The 22,877-nt window shown below is 41.1% G+C and overlaps 1 protein-coding gene across 1 annotated transcript in view; it reads right to left on the bottom strand.

Annotated features, from left to right (window-relative positions):
• arhgap42 (Rho GTPase activating protein 42) overlaps positions 1-21,964 on the bottom strand; it is a 254,861-nt gene extending 232,897 nt beyond the window's left edge. The window contains exon 1 of the mRNA XM_033022363.1: positions 21,510-21,964. Within this exon, the coding sequence (XP_032878254.1) occupies positions 21,510-21,663 (154 nt within the window). The 5' untranslated portion in view covers positions 21,664-21,964. The remainder of the gene's footprint in view (positions 1-21,509) is intronic.
• Between the last annotated feature and the right edge of the window lie 913 nt (positions 21,965-22,877).

Here is a 22,877-nt window from a genome sequence, read left to right on the forward strand (position 1 = left end):
TCTCCCCCAACAGTCAACCTATCAAAGTGCACAACTCCAACAACTGACAAAACTCCATCTGCCATTTCTCCACCTGATCTAGATTCCGCTGTATCTTCCAACAGCCTTCCTGACTGTCTGCAACTCCGCAAATGTTGGTGTCGTCAGCACACTTACCCACCTACCCATATATATACATATATATCACAAACAGCAGAGGTCCCAGCACAGTTCCCTGTAGAACTCCACTGCTCATAAGCTCAGAATCACTGCCTTTTACCACTATGAATAACCCAGTTCTAAATCCACATGACTAAGTCACCATGTAGAGGTTACAGGAAAGTAAATAGATGCTGCTTGATAAAAAGAGAAAACATTCAGATTTTCATAAACCTGGAGTTCATATCTAGGATTTATTTTCCCATTTGTACAAAAGATGAAGGAAGGATGCGAGGAAAAAGCTTCCATACTCCAAGCTTCTCGTTTCTCCATGTATTTAAAAAAAACTGGTAAAAGCCCACCTCTGACTAAGCTTTTGATCAATTGGTCCAACTTCATTAAATTTGGTAAAACATTTAATAAACCTCTTGTGTAGAAAGACAATTAACAGTTTGCTGATTCAGGTAATGTATGGTTGTTGAAGATTTACAACACATCATATAAATAGTGCAGACCCAAAATGCTGGAGTAACTCAGCGGGTCAGGCAGCATTTCTGGAGAGAAGGAATGGGACCCTTTTCAGTCTGAAGAAGTCTCGATCCGAAACATCACCCATTCCTTCTCTCCAGAGATGCTGCCTGACCCGCTGAGTTACTCCAGCATTAGTATCTACATTTGATTTAAACCAGCATTTGCAGTTCTTTCCTACACATATAAATAGTGCACATATTTCCTCTTTATTTATGTTACTGTACCCTATTGCTCATTGAATATACCTACTCTAATCCAACCTCCTCCATAGTTTGTTTAATTTTCATTCCTTTATCATTTGTTACAACAGCTTGTCATGTGGTATCTATTCTTAAAGTGAACTGGGTGGTGGAAAATAAAAGAAATGCAAATATGGCCTTTTTCAAAGATGATTCCATAAAGTTTGAATAATCACAATAAAGTTTTCAATAATTCCATCAGAATTATAATTTCTTGCTTCCCCGAAATTTAACACATACAAAACTTTACTGACACCCCTGTTGAAAGCTCGCTATCAAGGAGGTAATCCCAAGGTAACTGGGTTAGTATCAGGCTACGTGGAATAATGTTATTACTTTAGACAATGAGAGCCAGCAGGAAAGAAAAACAAAGATTATATCAGAGTAGAAATAATACCACATAGCCCAAGGTTTCAATGCATTTTGCATAATACAGAAACGGCATGCTAGGTTGGAAACTTGATTGGCCAAGTCACACTTTCACTTTGTGTCTTTTTTTGTAAATCAGCTTCTGTAGTTCATTGATTCTCCATTTATTTATTTTTATAAATTACATTTATTTTTTAGGCAGCACCCTAGAATAGGAAATAGGGTAGAGAAGTGGCAGGGCTGTTCCAGGGTTTGGGTAATAGCCTAGGGTAATGGAGCTGGAGAGAGGTTTAAAATCATTGAAGGATTTCAAATCTATGATACGTGTATTTAAACTGAACCATTGTTTAACCAGGGCCAATTAGCAAGGGCAGAACAGATGGCTGATCTGGATTGGTGCCAGAAAGGAAATGGACAACAAAATGTAAAATGAGTTTGGGGTTACAGATTAAATTGGCCAAAAACTGCATTGTAACAGTCGAGATAATTGTTTCAACTCGCCTGCTCCAGAATTATGGGTGGAGTCAATGTTAACGAAATGGAACTAGGTTTAGTTTAGTTTAGAGATACAGCGCAGAAACAGTCTCTTCGGCCCACCGAGAACCATGGCCCTTCGGCCCACCGAGAACCATGGACCTTCGGCCCACCGCACCGACCAATGATCCCCGCACACACACACAATTTTTACATTTACACCAAGCCAATTAACCTACAAACCTGTACGTCTTTGAACCGAAAATCTCGGAGAAAACACACGCAGTCACGGGGAGAATGTACAAACTCCGAACAGACAGTACCCATAGCCGGGATTGAACTAGGGTCTCTGGCGCTGTAAGTCAGCAACTCCACCACTACGCCACCATAGGACAATTTAACATTTATATCTTGTCTGCAACAACTTTGTCACAATCAACACATGTTTCTACCTCTCTGTATAATCTGTACTTGCACTGTTAGATATAGAAATGCAGTACTTACTATTGGCGACCATTCTGCTGCTTCATGAGATGGATTATTTCAATCACAGATGTGATCAACGCAGGGATCTGATGTGAACTTGAACATTTTATGCACAATTCTCTTTGTAAAGACAAGTGCACAAAAAAATGCTTTGCTGAATGAGGTGAAACTGAGTTTTTAAATATATAGTTTTCTGTGGCATCATTACAGGGGAATCTCAGGCTTTGAAATGTTGATCTTGCTTCACGGGACACTCATTGCCTTTTGAATAATATTTTTTGAAACAAACTTTTCAAAGTTAAGAGTTGATGTCGCTTACAGTACTTCAGATTCTACCTAAACCCTGTATGTTATCCAATTTGTATTTCATTTCTTTATACATTTACAGAAAAGGACCTTTCCTGCTTTACTGTGAGTAATCTTCAATGGCATTTGGCTGCTCAGTTTACTTGATAACATCACTATTTCTGCATGCTACAACCCCCATCAACTAATCCCTGAATGGAAATTGCAAAATCAAAGGGGAAAGCCAAATACATTTTTTTCATTTCTAGAACATAGATCCAACTATTTCATGTTCAGAAGTGATAGGAGCAGAATTAGGCTATTCGGCCCATCAAGTCTACTCTGCCATTCAATCATGGCTGATCTATCTCTCCCGCTCAACACCACTCTTCTGCCTTCTCCCATCAACCCCTGACACCCATACTAATCAAGAATCTATCTCTGCCATTAAAATATTCATTGACTTGGCCTCCACAGCCTTCTGCGGCAATACATTCCTCAGATTCACCACCCTCTGACTAGAGAAATTCCTACTCATCTCCTTCCTGAAGGAGTGTCCTTTTATTCTGAGGCTATCAACTCTGGTCCTCGACTCTTCCACCAGTGGAAACAGCCTTCCCACATCCACCCTATCCAAGCCTTTCATGATTTCCCCAGTAAAATTCTCCTCCACTTGGCAGAGCTTGTTCTTACCCAGAGCAACTTCTCTTTTGATTCCCGTTATTTCTTACAAACCAAAGGTGTAGCCATGGGCCTCAAGTTAAGCCGGATTCTTTGTTGGCTACGTGGATCAATCCTTGGTCTAATCTTACTCCAGCAATACGCCACAACTCTTGCTCTGCTGCACTGATCACTGCATTAGTGCTGACTAGCGGTCTTTGGCATAAGTAGATTCTCTCCACTTCAATGACAAGAACAACTCTCTTCCCATAACTGGAAATTCTGGGTCATTATGTGTTTTTCCCGGTACATTTACAAAAATGTGGTACCGCAAATTAATATATGACCCAGAAAAAGATATCTTGGATTGTTGAACAAAAAGGGTACATATTTACAAGTATTCCTACAATACCTCACCTGAATGGATTTCTCCATTCCCAAATCTATGGCAAGTATAATTGCAACAGTAGCCAAGCCCGATGCATGTAAAGATTAGGGTTAACCTAACCCTAATCCTGACCATGTAAAGGTTCCAAAAGAAAATATTTCCAAGCAAATCAGGAGCAGGAGAGATGGATCACTTCCTCCCTGTCAAGCCAAAAAGATAACAGCAGTTTTCTGCACAGACCCGTTACTAATTTCTTCAAAAGCATATCAAATAATGCCAAAAACCACTAAGTCCTGGAGCAGCACACTACAGGTTGTGAAAGAATTCGATTCATTTATTACTGCAAATTGCTTTAGAGAGTGGTAAACCCTCTTCATAATTATCTATTTTATAAGAATGTTATTATATGACTAGTTCTACTACTGTCAATTATTTTTTTTTTTTAACTTAAATGACATTTACAATTAAAAGTCCTGATTTAAATTAGAAAACAGAAATACACCAATGTGAAAGAGTAAATTAGATGGCAGCTTCCTGCATGCCCAACGGCCTCTGTGCAAACCATAGCCACCCATACAAAATGTAGAACAATTGTGAAGTTATGGTACTCAAGGTAATGACATGTTACTCACTAAACACACAGTAAATGTCATGACTGGTTTACGCAAGTACATTTTTAACCTACAACATTACTGGTAGTGAAAATTAAATTATGTGAGAATAGTGTAATCCCTTCAGATTTTATTATTCTTGGAGTTCTTTTTCTTACAGTTTTCTCTTATGCGTAGTCTCATTATTCGTTCCAACCCCATTTCACTTTCTGTATATGGTCTAGAGTACAGAATTTAAATATGGAAAAAACATATTGCTTAATTTACTCATACAAAACCAGATCCCCTGTGGAAGGGCACTATTGGTGATTTGATTTTCAAATTATGATAAATTTATTTGCAAATCCAGTGGCAATTCTGGAAAATACATGTCTAACGAAACACTGGCGTCGTTCATTCATTGTTGGTGTTCTTCACTTACTGCTGATAGCAAAATATAGGTATGAAATTAATAAATTATTTTTCTAGTCCAAAAATAATTGCAAAACCTTCTTGCATGATTGAATATAGCTGCAACATTATATGCTAAACAAGTACATTTTTGAAAAGTTCACATTCAAAGTATATACTGTATTGCAATTTTTAAGATGCAATCTATCCACGACTGCAATATTTTTCTGGAAAAAAACCCCCACCCCTCACTTCCGTTACAGCAGTTTTCCCCTTATCAAACTGACTAACCCAACCTACAAAAAAAACATATGGAAAGAGGTTTCCAAATTAAATTAGAATGTGACTAAAATCAAAACAGCATTTTTTTGTTAAACCATTTCAATAAGCAATCTTCCTAAAGTTACATGTTAATGCCCCTGTCCCACTTTGGAAACCTGAACGGAAACCTCTGGAGACTTTTGAATTGAATTGAATTGAATTCCTTTATTGTCATTCAGACCTTACGGTCTGAACGAAATTTCGTGTCTGCAGTCATACATACAATCATACAATAATAAACAACACTAAACACAAATTAACATCCACCACAGTGTATCCTCCAAGCACCTCCTCACTGTGGTGGAGGCAAAAATCTTAGGGCTGCAGTCTCTTCCCTCCTCTTCTCCCTCTGCGCTGAGGCGATTCCCCACCGGGCGATGGCACAAACAGTCCCGCGGCTCACCGAACCCCGCAAACGGGCCGGTTCAAACACCGGGGTGGTCGAAGCTGCCGCCATCCAGTCCAGCGGACGCAGCCGCTGGCCCGCGGCTGAACCCCGGACTCAGGTCATAGCCGCCAGAACGCCGTCCCAGCCACCGGAGCATCGTTCCAGCCCCGAGCCGGATCGCCCTCACGTGAGTGCCGTTCCTCCCTCGAGCTGGGCCGCTCCGACGGGAGTGCTGTTCCTCCCTCGAGCTGGGCCGCTCCGACGGGAGCGCCATTCCACCTCGGGCTGGGCTGCTCCAACGGGATCGCCATTCCACCCTCGAGCTGGGCCGCTCCGATGGGAGCGCCATTCCACCCTCGGGATGGGCCGCTCCAATGGGAGCGCCACAGCCCCTCATGGGAGAGTCTCAGCCCCTCGCCAGGCTGCCCTTACGGGAGCGTCACAGCCCCTCACGGGAGCGCCGTTCCAGCCCCGAGCTGGGCCGCCCTCACAGGAGCGAGCCCAGGGTGAGTCCTGACTGGCTCTGCCTTCGGAGTCTCGAGGTCGCCAGCTCCGCCATTAGGCCTCAGCGCAGACGGAGGCAGAGAAGGGGGATACGACAAAAAGGTCGCATTCCCCCGAATGGAGAGGCAGCAAGCCCCGTTTCAACCCCCCCCCCCCCACATAAACACAACCTAAAAACCAAAAACTTAACTAGACAAAACGGCAAAAAAACAACACAAAAAAGTAAAGACAAACGGACTGCAGGCGAGCCGCAGCCGTTCACCAGCGCCGCCACTTCCGGAGTTTGTGCCCCACCTAAGGTTTCCGTGCAGTTCCTGGAGGTTTTTGTCAGTCTCCCTACCTGCTTCCACTACCTGCAACCCACAGCAACCACCTGCAACCTCCGGGAACCGCACGGAAACCTTGGCTGGGGCGCAAAGTCTCCAGAGGTTTCCGTTGAGGTTTCCTAACTAGGACAGAGGCATTGCAAGTTTCTTAACTGGGACAGTCAGGAAATAAATTATTATGGATGGTAAATATTTCTGAGCCATTACACTACAGGCCATGTACAGGATGGTACATACACATTACATAATAATCACATTTGCATTGCTGTGGTACAGATTCTCACAGTTCTCACACAGTAATATTAACCTATGCAAAAATCCTATTTTGCAATGCCATCTATTAACCAACACTTGATATGTTAAAATTAAGTTGATCTCTGTGCAATAAGTTGTGTAACCAAATGATGAATACTGCATTCCTTTTCCATCCAAGAGTCATATGCACCAGGAACATATGGAACATATGCACCATGCACCACTGCAATTCTTACTTGCTACCGCTTTACAGGCACATTAGGGCAACAACACAACAAATATAAAACAATAATCAATATCAGTCATACTATGTAATCAGACCATAATTGTGCAAGTTGAAGTACGTCGTACAACCTAAACAAAGTCCACTGTAGATCACTGTAGATCAGTCGGATTGAGGTTAGGGTTGTACAGTGTGGTTCTAGAGCTTGATGTTTGATGGGAAGCTGTTTTTGAACCTAGAGGCTATAATTCTCAGGTTCCTGTACCTTCTTCCTGATGGTAGCAGCGAGATCAGAGCATGGACAGAGTGGTGTGGATCTGTAATGATATTTGCTGACTTTTTGAGGCAACGCTTCCTGTAGATCACCCACCATTTTCTGCAGTCCCCCTAGCTCTTGAGTGTTTAAGTTACTAAACCAAGCTGCAATGCAACCAGTCAGCATAGTACACCGTTAAAATGTCAGTAGAGTATTCGACAACGTGTCGAATCAATTAATCTAGTCTTACATCCATTGTTTTTTCTCTTTATGGCTAATTTCTACTGCTACCATCATCCAGTGACCTTTTGTGTTCGTTATACCTCACATCTGCACAACTCTAATATATCTCCAGAGGTCTACCTCTAGAGTTCTACCTCTCATAAATCACTTCTTCATGAAAGAATATTAAACATACATTTGTTGAGCAAAGAGCTGGAACTAAGCCAATACACTTAGAATAATAAGAGAAACCCACATTTATAAATTATGAATGATATAAAACAGGAAGTGAGGGCGTTCTGGAGACACTATGCATGAAGTAGACTGGGATGAAGAAGCAAAGGAACCTAGCTATAGCACAAAAAGAATACGGACAGTTTTGGTAAAAATTATGAAATAGATCATGCGAGTTTATAACACTTGCGAGTTCCAGATCATTTGGCTCTTAAATCACCATTAAGATGCTGCACTTGTAGCTTAGTTTGTTCATAAGTGGGCTGATTGTTTGCATGCTTTCTCTGTGAGAGAAAAAGTCAAGGAAAGGCCTGAAGACCAGGAACTTCCATGGTTAGGGGATTTCAGAGAAAGACTGCTGAGGTGTAAAAGGTGGTGAAATCAGGGAAGTCCTTGTAATGAATACTGTTGGGAACAATGACGTCTGACATTGGAAGCTGTTAGGCTGGGGGAAGATTACAGGACGTAGCATATTAAACTATTACATTATACAAATTCCTCCAGTATTAGTACAAACAGGATGCATGTCATTTACAATTATGCAAGTATTTAATTATATAATTAATTATGTTTTTCCCACTTACAGAACACTTTTCAACACACAAATGTATCAATGAAAAATATGCCATTCAGTAGTTCTCAGAACAAAACTAATTGGACAAGCAATAATAATTGACAAGAACATAAAGTAGGTCAGTTTATTCAAAGAAAGTTTCTTCTCAGCCATTATCAGGCAATTGAACCATCCTCTCACCAACTAGAGGGCGGCCCTAATCTCCCATCTACCTCATTGGAGACCTTCAATCTATCTTTAATCAGACTTTACCTTGCACAAAACGCTATACCTTTTATCCTGTATCTTGTAATAATGTATAGTCTTTCAGTTGACTGTATAGCACGCAACAAAAATGTTTTGTTTGAAACTTCTGTCTGTAGAAGGGTTTCGACCCGAAACGTCACCCTTTCCTTCTCTCCAGAGAAGTTGCCTGAGTTACTCCAGCTTTTTGTATCAATATTCAGTTTGAACCAGCATCTGCAGTTCCTTCCTACACAAAAAAGTTATTCACTGTATATCGATATGCATGACAATTATATTAAAGTAAACCAAATAACAGCAAGTAAATTAGTGACCAAAATTTGCAGCCAACGTTAAATGTTAAAACAAACAACTAAATCCAGGCAGGAGTTGAAAATGGGATGGCTAGATAATTTACTGGATACGGAAGGGGAGAGAGGGGTGGCCGGACTGATGGAAGAACGTCATATGTGTGACTGATCAGTTCCAAGTTAAGTTTTAAGCAGTATAAGAGCTTGAGATAGTTGTCTGATTTTTGTTTTGCAGAGGCTGAAAACAGTGGCTTCAATCTAAGAAAGCCAGCTGTGTGCTACACAGTAATTGTGTAAGGGGAAAGAGGAGGGAATCAAAGACACGAGCCAGAAGGGAACAGTATACTGTACAACATCAAAATCTGTAGGGAGGAAGGGAAGAAAAAGTGTAGGAAGGAATTGCAGATGCTGGTTTAAACTGAAGACAGACACAATTTCAATCTCTTACCTCGACGGAGATGCCATTTTTTTTCCGTATTGTATCTCTGTCCCCACTGCGGCCTAACATCGTGGAGTGGAGCGGCCTTTCCTGGAGACCGACCCAACGCTTTGACCGCGGGCGCAGAGCAGACTTATCATCGTGGAGCGTGCAATCCCCTTACTGTGGAGAGCTCCATCTGCGGGCCTGTGGACTTTAACATCATGGAGCCCATGGTCCCTGGTTAGAGACCGATTCAGGAACTCCAAGCTGCGGAGTTTCAACCGTCCCGACGCAGGAGTTTCGATCACCACAACGTGAGGGTCTCGGATTGCCGGCTGCGGGAGCTTTAATCGCCCCAACTGCGGATGGTTCGACAGTCCCGACCGGGGGAGAATAAAGATGGAGAAGATTGGACTTTCTTACCTTCCATCACAGTGAGGAATGTGGGGTGCCGCTGTGATGGATGTTTATGTTAACTTTAATTTTACGTGGCTGTGTCTCTTGCTGCTTTTAGTATGGCTGTATGTTCACTCAAATTTCACTGTACCTTAATTGGTACTTGTGACAATAAACTGACCTTGAAACCTTGAAATGCTGGAGTAACTCACCGGGACAGGCAGCATCTCTGGAGAGAAGGAATGGGTGAAGTTTTGGGTAGAGACCTTTCCTCAGTCTGAAGGGTCTCGACCCGGAATATCACTCATTATTTCTCTCCAGAAATGCTGTCTGTCCCGCTGAGTTACTCCAGCTTTCAGGGAAGCATAAGGACAGATTGTGTAACATCAAATCACAGTGACAGAAAGAAAAATGAAATAAAACATAAAATGGTGAAAATACTCAGGAAAGAAAATAAAAACAAGTTCGGAGGCTGGATTTTTTTGGCACAGTCAGTTGCTTCTTTTCATTTTGTCTTTTAACTGGTCCAAGAGATCAGCATGCATGCTTTCAGATGCATAAACCTTGGATTTACCACCAGCAAGAGTCCATTATGGAAATAGTGAGATAAAACATAAAAGCATCTCTTGCAACACCATCCAATTCAAAAACAGCTCTTCTTGCCCAAGCCACGTGCACTTTGCACATTGTCTGCACATTTATAGTCATGGCAATTCGAGAGCTTTTACAATTCTACCATCGATGGTCATTTGAAGCTAGATGAATGGATCACTTATGTCAAGGTGAAGAACTTGCTGTGAATAATATGGGTCGCAATAAAAGAAGATTTAACAAAGTCACTTATCAGGAGAAAATATAACTTGTGGAGACTGCCAATAATTCAACCCCCAGCCAAATAAAAGCTCTGATTTACAACAAAGCTACAGAGACATCCAACAAACCTTTCCAAGGACTTCTATCTACACCAGCAACTTTATTGTACAATTAGAAACTTACTTTAAAATGTGCTTTTGTGTGTAAAAAGGTGTTTTCTATTTTGTTAATGTTTCTTTTATGAATAATTTAAGCAGCTGGAGCAATAGTGACAGAGGCCAAGTCATCAACTTCACATCAATATTAGAACAATTTGATTTTCTCCTTTGGTAGATAACTTTTTCCTGACGCCTCACAACGCGATGAGTAACTTTTCATTTGTCTAATAGTTTCATCTCTCCATTCACCTTGCTTTTATTTTGTATATTCTCAACTTCATTGTCCACAATTAGCTACTGTTTTGCACCAAGTATAAACTATGTACATTTACTTACCTACTTATATAGAGGAAACATTGCATAATGAACAAAATGATATTTAGATCCAACATATTTATGTACAGATAATCCCTGCATCCCGAGGAGGGATTGTGTTCCTAGCTAATGGGCCGACTCACAATTTTTCCCTTCTATGAAGCCGCTTCATTTGCACATGGCATTAGAAAAAACAAATTGAAAAATATTAGTGTTGATTTATTGAATTTACTTCCACCCCACACAAATTCTGTGAGGGCAAATTTTATTTTGTACCTCAAATTTTATAATGTGTGAGTTATACAAGGATGTATTTCCGTAACCTAAGCAGCCTTAATGGAGGGATGGCCTGCACAGAATTAACTGTTGTATCACAGAATACTAACATGAACAGGAAATTATTTCCAAATTTCAAAATGGGGCACTATATGATCTGGAATGTCAGTCAAACCTGTTTGAGGCATTAAGAAACTACACAGTGGTTTCTGATTCATCCTTTGCTCACACATCTCGTTAAGCAGTCCACAGACAAATCTAAAATCCAACGTAACCTCCTTAAAAAAACATTTCAATGGACAATGTCCATTGATCAAAAGTAAATTACCTTCACAAAATATGAATCAGACTTTTCCTCCGAGCTTTCCTTCAACTTCATTTTGGGTTTGAAATGTTTAAATTCTGACTAACCTTATCATATGTTAACCTCGGCAGACATATTTTAACAATTTACTTCAAAAACTTTTGTTGATAGTTATCCCAAAAATTTAGTAACATAGAATCTATTGATAGAATACCCACGGTGACAAAGCTGGGAATGTTTCACCACACCAATTCAAAGCATGCAACTCTGAAGTCTGTAAGCACTTTGGAGGAGCCTTGGGCATAACATCGCATTCTCTGCTTGTTCTAAAAGTTCACTAATGTAAAAGGTAGACCAATAATATTTAGTTTAAATGTTAGAACTGTTGCACTTGTCACAGTAATGATCGTGGTCAAATCCGTAATTACCATAATATTAATTCAGCTTCTCAGATCCTTTAAAGATTGACATTGTGAAATCAACATTTAATACTTTTTGTGATATTTTGTGGTCAAAGTAAAATGATCACTTTCAGCACTCGTGTCGGAAATAGCAGAAACAGTTCCCTCTGTCTGGTTCCAAATTCTCAACTACGTATTTCCTTTGTAGCTTCAAAGAACACCAAGCCAGTTATTCCCATATCCCACACCATCAATCCTGCAGGCTCTTAAAGACTGTCAGATTATATTTACGTTACGACAGTTTCATTCTCCAGGCCAGTGATGACCAAGTCATTTTTATCAGTGTATATTATCAAACCATGATTTGCATGTCATGTAGCTGGTACTAAGAAAATTATTAATTTATTTTGGAACAATGAAAAAAAATCAAGAGACATTTCCAAGCTTTAGATTCCACAAACTTCACAAGGGAAAAATTATCAAGTTAGTAGAAAAATATTAAGATATCTAGTATTCAAGGAACAGATAATGGAGCGGGCAGCTGGATAGGTCAGTAATGTCAAAGATGTTGGTAGGAATGGAAAATCTCAACTTGATTTCATCCTGACACATGATTCACTTTAAACACCCCATCTTTTAAGAATTAGGAAATAGGCCAAGATTGTCCAATGTAATATGCCCCTCACAGCAGCAGAAAATGATATTAGCCCAAATTAGTTTTCATTTTAGCCGATCTTAAAGTATAGTGTGAGCTAACTAACTAACTTAGACAGGAACATGGATAGGACAAGTTTGGAGGGATATGGACCAAACTCCGGCAGGTGGGACTAGTGTAGCTGGGACATGTTGGCAAGTTGGGCCGAAGGGCCTGTTTCCACACTGTATCACTATGACTCCAGCTCATTAGTTTGTCCTTGACTTTCTTATTTTAATATCCCAAATTTACTATTTTTCAATTCTTCTTAAAGCCTTAAAAAAGGATGACCTTTTTGATATTAATGATAACAGGCCACTGCTACAGCTAATACGCACATACTATTCGGGGATTCCTATCAAGATTGGATGAGTTTAAACTTCAATAGGATAAATTCAAAGTTAACGTTTCCAATTCCTCATAACATCTTTGTCATTCCCGAGCTACAACCCTGGTCATCTTCACATTACAAGCACATTCTGCAAACTGTTTCCCAGACATGGCCCAACACCACATTCTTCCACCACTAAATATGGAGTACTTATGCTCTCAGCTCACTGTTGCCTCAGGGTGTCTAAAAGAGTTCACCAAATTCACAATGCTTTCAAAGACATTATCTTATAAGGAAATATTAAGTAGAAAAGGCACAAAACCTTTGAATTTTGCAAAAATGATGGGCAAGTGAAGCAAGTTCAAGTTCTGAATGGCTGACCCTTTATTCGGAGACTGTAAAAAGTAAATCCAAATTCCCAAGCCAGGGAACGTATCTACTCAGTAGACCATTGGAAATTTTATAAATCCAGATCTCTCTTAAGATTTGTATTTCTCCCCACCCCCAATTAATGTTTCTCCCCTCCCTCCAGCATACCCCCCCCCCCTTTCTCACCCACCCACCTGAAAGGACAGCAAGTATCACTACCATTTGCTTCAGAAGGCCATGGTTCTCACCTCATTGACCTGATAACGACATGTCCAGGCAGATACACCAGCACAATGTAACACTGTCGGAGATGTCATCGAATCTGATACGAAAAAGTCCATGTCTCCCTACTCAGGTGGATTTTAAATGATTCCACAGCATTATTTTGGAGGTGGATTGGCAAGTTACACCTCGAGTCCAAGTCACTATCCATTCCTCAATCAATATTATCAAATCAAATCACCCCGTTTCCCAGTGTACACTGATGATGGCCATTTAAGTATTTTCCACAATCTTTATCATGAAGGGAACAATACAAATAGAAAAAGAAACACTCCTATTTTGATGAACAAAGAATCTTTTGAAAGGTGCAAAGGTTTGATTTTTTTTTGCTGGATCTATTTCAGACATTTTTCCGAAGATAGACACAAAATGCTGGAGTAACTTAGTGGGCAGGCAGCATCTCTGGAGAGAAGGAATGGGTGACATTTCGGGTCGGGACCCTTCTTCAGACTGTGTTGAGATGCTGCCTGTCCCGCTGAGTTACTCCAGTATTTTGTGTCTATCTTCAGCTTAAACCAGCATCTGCAGTTCCTTCTACACAATATAAATTCAAGTCTCCTTTAGAAAATCACCACACTAAATATTTGCTTCTGACACTTTCCCTTTCAGTTACATCACCAGGAGGGTAAATGCTAGTGCGTAAAGTTCTGCCCCCCTCCTCTTGAATGGCAGTTACTTTTTACTGCCTTGTAATCTGCATGAACCATTTTTAAACAAAATAATTATTAGGTCACCATTTGTTAATCTGCTATTATCACCAATTGATTGGTGACCTTTATTGAATTCAAAAATCCCCAGACTTCAAATGGTTACTATTGCATCTCTTTCTCTTTAATAAAATACTATCCATAGTTTAGGATCACCCCTCTCCCCCTCAATGTGAATGTTATTCCATATGCTGATGCATATTTAGTATTAATAAGTTGCAATTTAAGACTGGTGACTGGTGTTGTTTAATGTATCTTGTGCTTTAGGACTGTTGGCAGATCAATTTCCCTCCTGGGATAAATAAAGTTCTATCGGTATCGTATTGTTATTTGCCATATATTTAAAATCTAGTTTCCCCCAATTTACCCAGTGAAACTAACCTGCCTTACCAAAGCAGCTTTCTTTTTCTTTTATATATTTTTTTTTTTGTATTTTTATTAGAAGCCATGTACAGTGGTATAAACCACGGCATGTGACAAAATACATTTCATGTACAACTTCTCTTTTAAATTTAACGAGAAAAAGGTAGAGCGAGAGAGAGAGAGAGAGAGAGAGAGAGAGAAAAAGAAAGAGTGAAGTGAAGGAAGTAGTGATGTGTAAACCCCTAGAGTACCCGATGGGCAGTCCAGGGGTGAACAAGTGATAGCCTGTAGAAAAATAGACAAAAACTCATTAAATTATTTTTTAAAAAGAAACAGAAAACAAGAGGAAAAAAAAGGGACCCTTGTGTAGTGATATACCTGTTTCATATCTCAGCACACCCATCACCCAGTTTGTGAATCTGTTTATTTCCAGAGTTGTGTTGCACCATACTATACTTGTAATAAATCAACCAAAGCAGCTTTCTCTTTTCAGATTTAAGACCCCAATTTCAGTTTTAACAAAATTACCTTCAAACCTCCATTAAATATTCAGGCGCAATCACTTCCTGAGATGCTGCTTCTTTCAGTGCACGTCTCTGGTTAAGAAGATCCTTTACTAATGGAATTAAAGCAGCCACATGTTCTCATATTTTCAGCTCCCAAAAATCTATCAACCTCTAGATTTATTGTCAAAATAAGCATTTATTCCTTTCCACATTTTTTAATATTCTTTATACAGAGAAGCATTCCACAACTTTTCTCTTGACGCCAATTATAATGTAATATCCCCTTACCAAGACACAGTTTTTCTCCATCCAGTCTATCAGTCGCCTAGATGATCACAACATTTCAATCTTGGGTATTATAGGGAGTGACAGCCCAAATTTTAACATAAATCATAATTCTCTCAGCCCTGATGAAATTCTGGTGAATTAGAACTGCACTCATACCAGGGCAATATCTCCTTTCTGGCACAAGGCTATATGCAGTAGTTCCTCAGATTTCTTGCACAGCTGTTGATAACTTCCGTCCCTTTATAGTCTATTTCTCCAGATTGAAAAACAAATATTCCATTAAACATTGATATTTTTAACCTGACAAATACTTTTTAGTCACTTATCCAGAAAGTCTCTGGAAACAGCTCCAAGTTTTTAACTACTTAATAAAATATTTGGATCGCTCCCATGCAAATCCAAAATGAATTATTGAACATAAGGTTAAGCAAAAAAGGTTGCCATTTTTTTTTATTTTTAATGGATTACTTCAAGTCAAGATGAAATTGGCCATTTTACAATGAAGAAAAAGGTTCCATCATATCAACCATAAACAATGGTGCTTTCATAAACTTGTGCAGGTCAATGTTCTATTTCTTGACCTCTAGATTTATCTTTTCATCTCTGGTTAAGAAGATCTTTGCAATCTCTGCCAGGGACAGAAAATAAAATCAATCAATAAATGCCAGCTATGACACAGACTATGCTCACTTTCCTCATAATGCACCCTGCAGAGCCATAGGTTATTCCCCCTAGCTGTCTGAAGTACCCAAAGTTAGTAAAGCTATATTTTATACAGCAATAAAGTCTAGGGCAGTAACTGCAGCTTTATGGCCTCTGATTCAGAAGTTCACAGGTTCAAGCCTGAGAAATGTGTTTAATTCGGGCTCATGTGAGAGCAACACACAGTGTAAGCTGCAAAGCTGATCCTGACATCTTTCAAACAGTTCAATAAAGTAAGACACCACCACATCACATATCAATTCATCTGAAAAGATCCTTTGGCACTATTCAAAAAGGAACAAATATCCATATTTATTCCTCAACCAACAACTAAATTGGTTTAGTATAGTTTAGCTTAGCTTAGAGAGACAGCGTAGAAATAGGCCGTTTGGCCCACCAGTTCCATCTGGACCACTGATCACCCATTCACATTAGTTCAACGTTATACAACTTTCTCACCTTTTTCTCTCACAGAGAAAGCATACACTTTAGAAGAATATTCAGGGGCAAATTATCCTGCAAACCAGTGCGTCTTTGGGATGTGAAAGGAAACCAGAGCACTCGGAGGAAACCCACGCGCTCCCAGGGAATACATGCAGACTCAAGGTCAGAATTGAACCTGGTCACTGGCACTGTGAGGCAGCAGCTCCGCCACTGTACCACAGATTATTTGTTTGTTCATCATATTGAGAGCTGTGCACAAACTCAGTTCTACATTTTCTTCAGCATCACAATGACCACACCTAATAGTAATTAGTGGCTTAAAGGCCTGTGCTCATCCTAAAATTGTGAAATAGGCACCACAAAAATGTAAATACCTTCTTTCAAAATAGCATATATTTTGAGAAGCAGAAACACATTCCCTTAAAAATTATAAACAGATGTAAATGATAAGGAATTATGAAGATTACAGTACAGCATTTAGCCTTGTTGCACACTGGTATTTATGCTTTGAATCTCCGCTAACATTATTTGAACATCCTATCAACAAACTATTCAAGTCTCTTTTTCCCCCCTCATGTAATAATCTGACATCCCCCTTGCATGCATGCTGAATGACACTCTCAACTTCTCACAAGTCGGAGTGTAGAATTCAGCGCAGAAACTTGTTGTCAATCAATATATCCACTTGTTAGTCGGAGCCCATCTTACGTCAATGCCTCTAGTTTTGGGTTTTGTCACGTGGAAGCATCCTCATTGTAGGAGAATATTCACAACCTTTTGAATATATTTGTAATGTTTCAGAACTTTTCTTGGGGCCAAGGAAAGAGCGTTCACGTCGCGGCCCTGTTTCAACCAATCTTTCCACCACCGCACACAAGAAGCACAAGAAGCGCAAGACAGACACCATTGTGCAGATGCCGAGAAGTGTGTTCAGCTCCGGCTGAACAACTTCTAATCTTGTGTGTGGACTCGATAAGAAGAAGAAGAAGAACTTTTCTTGTCCTCTTTTCTCTGGAAAACTTTCAAGCACCTCCTCCAGTGCCTTCATACATGTAGCACAGAATGACAAGCATGGAATAATCAAGGGATTTTTTTCACATTTAATCTAATTTTGCAGCTTTGTAATTACATTCCTGAAATGAAGCCATTGCTTTATTTGCATTTGGCTTTGTTTGGCTGTGTTGCATTTAATGACATTACCCATAACTCCACATCATTTTAATCTTCCACAATTTGTCTGTCTGCTCCATTCTATGAAACACACAAGAGTTCTTATTCTTCTGACCAAAAAGCACCACCTCATACTTATCATTTGTCATCTACATGACCACTCTGAAAATTCATCAGTGTATTTTGGCATCATCTTTCTCAGCATTAGCAATGATGTTACGTAATATTTAATAATATGTCAGATCTTTTCATGATTTCCAACGAGACCAGCTCATGCCTTCATGACCGTTTGTGCCTGTTTCTATCCATAAATGTTCTTATTGATCACAGAGCCCCTTCCCCTAGACTCACCGGTTGTCCAAACCTAATACTAGTCGGTGACTTCATAGGTTTACCTATCTACCAATATTTGGATAGACATTCCTTCTATCCAGAGATGCCGCCTGTTCCACTCCAGCATTTTGTGTCTATCTTTGGTGTAAACCAACATCGGCAGCTCCTTCCTACCAATATTTGGATCCAGTAGCCTTATGAAAATCTTACAATAATTTACTGATGACTCAGAGCAATAATCCCGTAAATCATTGCTATGGAGATAGGCAACTATTTAATATTCATTATGGGAATTTTCAGTTATCTTATTCCATCTATCTTTTGATTTTGGCTCGAGGCCGTTTTATTCCCCACTCCATTTCCAGAGTTACTCCATATCTAATTTCCTCCCACAGCAGCGGGGACAGTGTTTGACACTACATTCAATGTCCGTCATTGAATCGTTGTGGGAGGCAGTTTCTAATTAACAGAAACTAGGAAAGGTGATAGCCATAAGAGACTTGAAAAGATGAACAATGGGAGACCGTTACAGGCTTTTCAGCCTTTGAAATGCCTGCCAGATAACTGCTGTGTCTACTATTGAACTTTGTTGTTATACTTTTGGGGGGGGGGGGGGGGGAGAACCAATTTCTAATCTGCGAAGGAATCAGTCAGACCTTACACAGTGCAGTTTCATGGTTGACCGAAGAGGCAGTTCTGTGAACATAATTGTTTTTGAACCAATAGACCCAGAAACATAATACAAACTGCTGCTGCCTGGGACATTTACCCTGTACGGCAGTGATCAGCAATAAACATGCAAGGGCAGCTCAGGCTGTTTTCAAATGTAATTTGGTAAACTGCTAAGGGATACCCATGGCCTGTGGTTTACCTGACAGACATAAATTAGGCTGGATCTTCACAAATATTGTTGACACCTGCCCCAATGCATACTTAAACTATACAACATCTCTGGAGAAAATGAATAGGTGACATCTCAGGACAAGACCCTTCATCAGACTGAGAGTCAGTTTGCTCCCTGACTCAGTCTGATGAAGGGTCTCGACCTGAAGCATCACCTATTCCCTTTCGCCAGAGATGCTGCCTGATCCATCCGCTGTTATTCCAACATTTTGTGCCTACCTTCAGTGTAAATCAGCATTTGCAGTTCTTTCTAACATTTAAAATCTACAACACTGTTTTATTTTATAGACTGTCTCCTGTGGATGCCATAACCACCCCTCAGCAGATGCACTGACATCTTTATTGGCTGCCGTTTGGGTGTGTTGGGGGTGGGGGTTGAGTAGTGTTGGATGTCAAGGGTATTAATGCTGTAATCTGCAACGCACACCCAAGATGCACGGCCAAATCTTCCAAGACAAAAGCCAAGTTCCAATGGTTACGACAGCTTTAAAAAAAATCCCCTTGAAGTTTACATTCAGCAATCTAAAATATTTAAGTAAATGCCATTTAACTCCTACCAATTTACAGAGAATCTACCACTAATTCCTATTCAACTTCTTTAACCAGGCTACTATCCATTCTCCACCTTATCCCGACTGCACGTTGCACTGTGACCCATAAAACAAAAAGGCTGCAATCAATGAGGGATCAAACAATTTATAAATGCGTTGAGTTTTGCAAAGTGAGGCTGCCACATGCTGTGTGCAAACTGTCAATATGGTTTAATATTTGTTTCACAAGTTACGTTTTTTTTTTAATCAAAAATATTTATTCAAATATTAAAATAGTATTTACAATAAACCGGATAATAAATAAAACAAAACACCACCATAATACAAGACGAACAAATATGCTAAGCAACTGCTAAACAACTATATCGCAATCCTTGTCCAGGATACATTCAACCCCCCTCGGTGCCCAGCGGTCGCGGAACTCCCTCAGGGTGCCCGTAGACAGGGCGTATTCCCTTTCTATCCGCACCCGGGCACGGACGTATCCCCGGAAAAGGGGCAGGCAGCCGGCTCGGGTAGAGCCCTCAACCGTCTGGCGCCTTGACTCGCGGATGGCCAGCTTGGCCAGGCCCAGGAGCAACCCAACCAGGACATCTTCAGTCCTACCCTCTCCCCTACACACAGGGTGTCCAAAGATGAGGATGGTGGGTGAAAAATGCAGCCAGAAGGCAAGGAGCAGCCCCTTTAGGTATTCAAACAGTGGCTGCAGCCTCACGCACTCCATGTACACGTGGTACACAGACTCTTCCAGCCCGCAACAGTGGCAGGCGGCTGGCAAGTCTGTGAATCGCGAGAGAAACAGGTTGCAGGGAACACCTCGGTGCAATACCCTCCACCCCAGGTCCCCAATGTAGAGGGGGAGACTTCACAAGTAATGTTGGCAGGGTGTGATTCTTATTTTTATTAAAAGTCAAACTATGATCATTCTATCCTTGCTGGAGTTCAAATTTTGGGCATTAGCAGCCAAAAGGTGGTGTGGAGAATCCTGTACATTTGATATGGCACAATTGTCAGAAGCACTAGCATGGGTGCCAGCGACCAGGACTAATACAACCTAACAAAGGTAACCATCTCACAGATGATCGTTCTTGGAATAGGGAGGTTGCACGGCAGTCAAGCTCATGACCCGTGACCCATACGGTTGCCACTCAATGCCTTCTGGAGTACAAGCGACCCAACCCAACCAGGACATCTTAAAGGAATTCAATAAAGGAATTCAATTAAATTCATTTCAAAGCGGAGAACATCAGGTAGGCACTTAATATGGTTGTCAGTACAGTGGGCCCGTCTTCTGTCCCACCAACCGGACTCCACGTTGACTGATTTCACACTCGCGGACCCCGGGCCGTCTATCCCCATGGCCGGGGGTGGGGTCAGTGGGGGTCGGGGTCTGGGGGGGGGGGGGGGGGCGTGGACGGGGAGGGGGAAGGAGGGGTGCCAGTGCTGGTGCAGCGTGGTCAATGATGCCAAATGATGCCATCTTTTTAGATGCCAAAGGAATCAAGAAAAAACACAAATAATGCCTTCGTTGATGAAATGCAGGAAGCAAACGTCCAATGTTCGCTAAGTACTTTGGCTGTTGTTGTCCCTTCAGCTCTCGCTTCTATCTACCGTAATTTCTCCTAACTTTTGGAATTCTGAAGTAGGCTAAATGTCTCACACGCTTATCCCGATTTCCATAATTATTTACAGCGCAAAAATTGACAATTTCAGCGGGTTTTAACGGGCCCGCTACGCTGGAAACAATAGTAAGTGCCTACCTGCAGTACATCGCGTGTAATCCATTTGGAGTAGCGTAGCAATAGTACGGGTCATGGGTCGTGACCCGACTGCCGTGAAACCTCCCTATTTCCTTCGCTCCATAGATGCTGCCTCACCCGCTGAGTTTCTCCAGCATTTTTGTCTATCTTCGATTTTCCAGCATCTGCAGTTCCTTCTTAAACAAATTATATGGTACTCTGCATGTTTCTTCTGGTAAGACTAACTCACCACCAATCGTTTGGTTATCCGTGCTTGGTGTTTATGTTGCTAAAAATCCATCTTATTCCACTTTTATCAATTTTCCAAATTTACCAATTTATCTCCCTCGTGTGATCAATCGAATTTCCGGTGGTTGCTATTTCCAAGTATTCACAAAACAATGAAAAATTCGTCACGTATGTTTATGGGCTATTCCAAAAATACACCGACTATTGTTTTTCTTCTATTCCTCTGATAAAGTATTTCTCAAACTTCGATAGCTTTACAAAAAGCCAACCGCTACGAGCGCGTTTGCCAAGCCGGGGGCCACCAGGGGAGCTCTCTCCCTTTCATTCAAAGTTTTCCCACAACCTCTAACTCCCAAAGTTATTTTGTTTTAAGAAACATCCACTTACTTTTGAGCGCGTTTATCAGCATGATGCCGTCTTTAATCAGCTCCTTGATGAACTTATTGGTGCGCTCCAGCTCAATCTCGTGGGCTTTGAGCCGGTCCCTGAAGTCGGGGCTGTCCAGGGAGCAGTCGGTAAACTCGAGAGTCGGGAGTCCCATCGCCGCTTCTCAGCCTCGCCTGCCGGTCTAACCTTCCAGTTGCAGCACTCACCTCAGCCCGCGGCTGCACCTACACAGCCTCAACAACCCTCGTCCGCACAGATCCAAATCCTTCGATCTCTCTAGTCCAGGACTTGAAGCGGCTGCTCACAATCCTGCAAACGTTCTCCTTAGAGACCCGCTTTTTTAAAACTTACTGTGGCAAAGGTGCAGAGAGCCTATTCTGCCCCGCAGCCGTCATGTTACTACTCTGCCTCTTTACGTATTGTGCTTCAGTCTGGTGTTCGCGTTGCGCCTGGTGCCGCCCCTAAACCCAAGACTTCCGCCTAGGTCTTAATGGATCAAGTTTAGCCACCACTTTACATTGCAGCCAGGGAATCGTGGCTCCAATTAATATCTTGTGCTTTGAAATTTCCGCACAGGGCATTTTGTCAGCGTTTGAGTTGATCATCTTTAAAATACTGTGGTAAATAAACAGGATCTCCCTCCGTATTTTTGAATTCCAAAAGCAAAATTTAACACACTATAAGCTATACATGTTTACAATGTCTTTGAAAGAAAATATAACTCGTATATCTTCTATTGCACGACTGTGTTCCCAAGCTCTGAGCTTGAATGTCCGTATTATCAAATGTGCTGTGGGCGTGCGATTCGTTTTTAAAAACTTGCCTTGTCTTTCCCAACTTTACGGGTCCGCAATTAGTTTAGTACTACTCCCCATTCTTCCAGATGCTGGTCGATGGTCAAAGACATTGTTCACCAGAGTAGCGGGGCGGGGACATGAAGAAAAGAATTGAAGCATAAACGAGAAGTGAGACAATGGGTCAGGGATTTGAGGTGGTGAAGAACGAGGAGTGGGTGCAGGAAACAAGATGAAATACTGAGAAGTGGTTGCTAAAATACTACTGAGCGAGTATGGTCACAACATGGAGAGGGTTAATATGGAACTCAATAGAGCGGGAAAGAATATCTCCGAGTAAGACAATGAAAGGGGAACAGGAGCAGTATATCAGGTAAACGGTGCAGGACAGGCTCACTGGTGATCTGCAGCGGGCGTTATGTGCTCCAGCCACAGATGGAAACAAATGAGATAAGGACATCACGGTGGAGTGTATTGCTGGATACCCCATGGCTAAAACTTAAAAACATAGAAACAAAGAAAAATAGGTGCATGAGTAGGCCATTCGGCCCTTCGAGCCAGTACCGCCATTCAA

Source organism: Amblyraja radiata, chromosome 6 (assembly GCF_010909765.2).
Source record: "Amblyraja radiata isolate CabotCenter1 chromosome 6, sAmbRad1.1.pri, whole genome shotgun sequence".
In the NCBI taxonomy this organism is placed as follows: Eukaryota; Metazoa; Chordata; class Chondrichthyes; order Rajiformes; family Rajidae; genus Amblyraja; species Amblyraja radiata.